General features: G+C 40.7%; 1 protein-coding gene across 1 annotated transcript; it reads left to right on the forward strand.

Annotated features, from left to right (window-relative positions):
* The first annotated feature begins 218 nt into the window (after positions 1–218).
* LOC149085692 (uncharacterized) lies at positions 219–2,457 on the forward strand. Its single transcript, XM_089232389.1, has 2 exons — positions 219–1,350; positions 2,306–2,457. The coding sequence occupies exons 1-2, from the start codon at positions 219–221 to the stop codon at positions 2,455–2,457; spliced, it is 1,284 nt and encodes a 427-aa protein (XP_089088515.1).
* The last annotated feature ends 2,151 nt before the right edge of the window (positions 2,458–4,608 follow it).

Genomic DNA, 4,608 nt, shown 5'->3' on the forward strand with positions numbered 1-4,608 from the left:
ACTGATTTTAAGTGCTCAATCTCTTTACCTAGATCTTTTCCTTCACATAGTCTTCTTGCCCTCTCGATCAAGGTTTTCAGTACGCCTCGTTTTTGGTGAGGATGATGATTGGAGAGCTTATGCACATATCTGTTGGTGTGAGTAGGCTTACGATAAATGCTGTGGCCTAAATTCCCACTGAAGAAATCATCGCAAATGTTGAAGCAGCCATGAGAAACATGCCAGAAGAGCAAGCAGAAGAAATACGAGTAGAAACATCTAGAATTCTGACAAGAGCCAAGCCACCCCGGAAAAATCTAAAAGCAGCCGAACTACGAGCGATTAGGAGCCTCAACTCCGATAAAGATATTCTCATTCTGGCAGCAGACAAGGGAAATGCAACGGTAATAATGAAGACAGAAGAATACGGCCGTAAAATGACAGAACTCTTGGATCCATCAACGTATAGAGTGCTCAAAAAAGACCCAACACAAAAGATCCTGAGGAAGATGAACAGTTTGGTAAAATCCTCGTCTTTACCTGAGAATGAGAAAAAAGGTATCTGCAGAACAGAAGCACTTTCTCCTCGCATTTATGGTTTGCCGAAAATACATAAAGAACTGGTTCCGTTGCGGCCGATTGTGAGTTCCATTGGATCTCCCACCTACAATCTAGCCAAGGTGTTAACCACCATCTTGCAGCCACACATAGGAAAAACAAGCACATTTGTGAAAGATTCTGGTCACTTCGTCGAAAAAATAAAAAAAATCAACTTGCAACCTGATGATATACTGGTGAGCTTCGACATCGTATCATTGTTCACCAAGGTGCCACTGAAAGACGTCTTAGCACTACTCGATGAAATATTCCAAAAAGATATAGTAGGCCTTTTCCAGCTTTGCCTTACTACAACCTATTTCACCTGGAACAACGTCATCTATGAACAGACGGATGGAGTAGCTATGGGAAGCCCCTTGAGCCCGGTAGTTGCCAACTTCTTTATGGAAAAATTCGAGGAGCAGGCAGTAACAACAGCACCTCTCAAACCAACAATTTGGCTCCGCTACGTTGACGATACATTCGTTGTTTGGGGGCATGGTGAAGAAAATTTACACCGATTCTTGGACCATCTCAACAGAATCCATCCGAACATCAAGTTCACTATGGAAATAGGGAAAGAAGGACAGATCCCGTTCTTGGACGTTCTGGTCAGCCGTCAAGGTCAACGTTTAGGCCACAGCATTTATCGTAAGCCTACTCACACCAACAGATATGTGCATAAGCTCTCCAATCATCATCCTCACCAAAAACGAGGCGTACTGAAAACCTTGATCGAGAGGGCAAGAAGACTATGTGAAGGAAAAGATCTAGGTAAAGAGATTGAGCACTTAAAATCAGTTTTCCGCTCTAATGGGTACACGAAAGACGACATCAAGAAAGCCTTACGCTCCATCAAGGAATCACCAACGGAAAATGAGCAGTCACAATCAATTGGAAAAGCTGTGCTGCCTTTTATCCCCGGAGTGACGGCAAGAATCAGCAAGGTCATGAAAAAACATCGTATAAAGACCATTTTCAAACCAACCAGAAAAATATGTGAAATGCTGCGATCAGCAAAAGACCACCGTGACCCTCTATCAACACCGGGGATCTACCGAATACCGTGCACCTGTGGTCAGGTATATATTGGAACCACAAAAAGATCTGTGGCCACGAGAATAAAAGAGCACGAACGATGCTGCAGAATGGGCCAAACAGAAAAGTCGGCGGTGGCAGAGCATGCGCTTTACGACAACCACAGTGTACAGTTCAGCAAAACACAGGTAATAGCTAATGTTGACCACTTCTTCCCACGAATCTACAGAGAGGCTATTGAAATATACAAGCACAAAAACAGCTATAATAGAAGAGAAGAAACTTTGAAATTGAGCAGATCCTGGACACCAGCTCTCAGAAGAACAAGAACCTTCCCCTTCAAGGTCCAGCAACAGAATGATGACAACAGCCAATCAGATAACTCCACATCTCTCGGCCAATCAGGTTCTACCAGCATAACAACTGTTTACAATACGCTGCCAGCCATAGAATCAACTGACCAATCGCAAAACAATAGTGTAGTTCAAGCCACTTATGTGCATAAATACAACCTGAGACTCCGGAAAACTTGACTCACACAGATGTCATCCAAGAAAAAATCCACACGACGCAGAAAACTTCCACTTTGGAAAGTCACACTTCCCCGTGACCAGACGTCCCGCAGCATAATCGAAGTTTCTTCTCTAAAATTTATCACCGTCAAATTCACCCCTTTTCGACGCTCACCAAGACGGCCCACACCAACCAGATGCACCCGCTGCCAACGGTGGACCCATCGAGCCGAAAACTGTGAATTTGAGGAACGATGCATCAAGTGCACTAAAAAGCATACGGGACAGCCATGCTCGAACATCTTCGGTGTCCACCAGCCGACCTGTGTGAATTGCAATACTGGAAACCACCCCGCCAGTTACAAGAAATGCAGTGCATACATCGCTGAGCTTAAAAAAATGAGAGCTAACCTCCCGAAAACGCAAGATAGTGCACCCGCATCCAGTAACACACAACGTATCACCGAAAAAAAAAATCCCCCAGTTTTTGTGCCTCGCAGTGTCCAGAAAATATCTTCGACACCTAGAAGAAAAATCTGTGTCTCCCCCGCGACACCGTTGCAACAATCCACCGTTAAACCGCTCGATCCAAGAAAAAAAGACAAGTCCGCAGCGAAAGTGAATTCAAACTGCAGCGAAAAAATCGACTCTACGGACTTCCGTCCATCGAATGGATCTACCGACTTCCAGAAAAACTTAGAAAAATCCTCGAAAGCCCCAGCCGAAAGAAATGCCCACGCCGAGAAGCAGCCAGAAGATGCCGAACCCTTGACGGCAACACCGGCCGCAAACCGTGCCGATCTCACTGACAGTTCTTCCGCGTCAGATGACAGCTGCCCAAACTCGACGTATTACATCTTCGAGTACGCAAAATTATGCTTCGAGGACTCTCTACAGTTAAAAACAAAAAAAGAAAGGCAAGCGGTCTACGAGAAATTTCTTGTCGAGGCAGGAAATATAATCAGGCCTAGCTAAAGCCTCATCGAAGCTGCATTATTTAATCGGATTTTCTCACTATCTTTTTTCTTTTTCCTTTCCCCATCTTTGATCTGTCTTAATCAAAAAAAAAATTTCTCTCCAAAAAAATATAAATATTTTGTGAAAAAAAAAAAAAAAAAAAATCGTGTTGTGAACATATTTAATCGTCTTTAATCGACTTTAAATTTTCTCTTCCTTTAGTCGTTTGTCGAAACTATCATTTTTCCCAACTTTGTAATAATCGTACTAATTCTATCTCTGCTTTTCCCTGTCTTTGCTTATTTTTTACTGTATGAAATATGTATCTTTCCAGATTCCAGCCAATAGGGAATCGAGTCAGCGTCTCATCCAATGAGAGACGCCATGGTCAACATCAAAGCGTTGCCCGACCGGGCTTCTTCACAAGCGAAGCTAATATTACTAATAACGCAAGGCAGTGGCGGCATTTTTTCGACGTTTAAAGTTACATAATCGCCAGACCATTTAATTGACCATTTTTCTTTAAAAAGAGGATTTTTTCCCAAACTTTCCCTTCTCATACATGCACTTTCACAACTACACATACATTACTCACTTGTCCTTCTCTTCACCGGGGGTCCCCAAGGGGCCCCAGTCTTTATGTTGGCTAATGGCCCATTTCCATAGGGCCAGTCACCATCGAAAAATTTTGAGTCTGGTCTGGTCTGGTCTGGAAAACTTGACTTTGATCCAGTTTATCAATTCTCCTGATGATGCCAACCACTAGTGTTGGGGAAACGTTGAGAACAAACTCAAACGGACGACGGTCTTCGAACTAATCTGCTTCCTTCCATTATAATGTATATACCTCAACACTAAAAACTTTGCCTGAAATTAAAACTTTGTTTTTTAGTCCCATTGTACAAATTTCATTTTTTATATCAACAAAACAATATAATGATTCCCTATTAAATATTCTTCATCTCAGAGCGAGTTGTAGAGTGCAATTTTTAAAGTAGTAGCACATGATTTTTTCCTGAAAATTTAACTTTCACTAAGTATTACAATCTTGTTCATTTGAACAGGTCAAAATATCAAATCTATATTTTAATCCTTTACACTAAATTTAGCGCATGAGTTTTACAAAATTTAATATTTAACATTACTGCCAATTTTTACCATGCTTTATTTCAATTTCACCATGCTTTATTTCAATTTCACCATTACTCATCACAAAAATATAATTAAAATTTTTGTCATTTAGGTGCTATAATTTATCATCAATGAATTGTAGCTTATTAGTTACTTTGTGCATTGAAGGGAGGTTGATCTAAAACACAAATTTTCAATTTCCTTATTTATAAGCGATTATTTATAGCATAGTCATCCAAGCACAATCTTTATTGTGCCAACAATATTCAAATTATTTATTTACACATGTGCTCAATTTATTTAGAAATAATTTTTCATTAAAAAAAATTAATGTAGCAAATCTGATATTATCGTAATTGAAGATTCATGTTTCATTCGCCATGTAAATATTTTC

This window comes from Pholcus phalangioides, unplaced genomic scaffold, assembly GCF_987345545.1.
Source record: "Pholcus phalangioides strain wild (caught in Gottingen) unplaced genomic scaffold, Ppha-v1.0 ptg000005l_1, whole genome shotgun sequence".
Lineage (NCBI taxonomy): Eukaryota > Metazoa > Arthropoda > Arachnida > Araneae > Pholcidae > Pholcus > Pholcus phalangioides.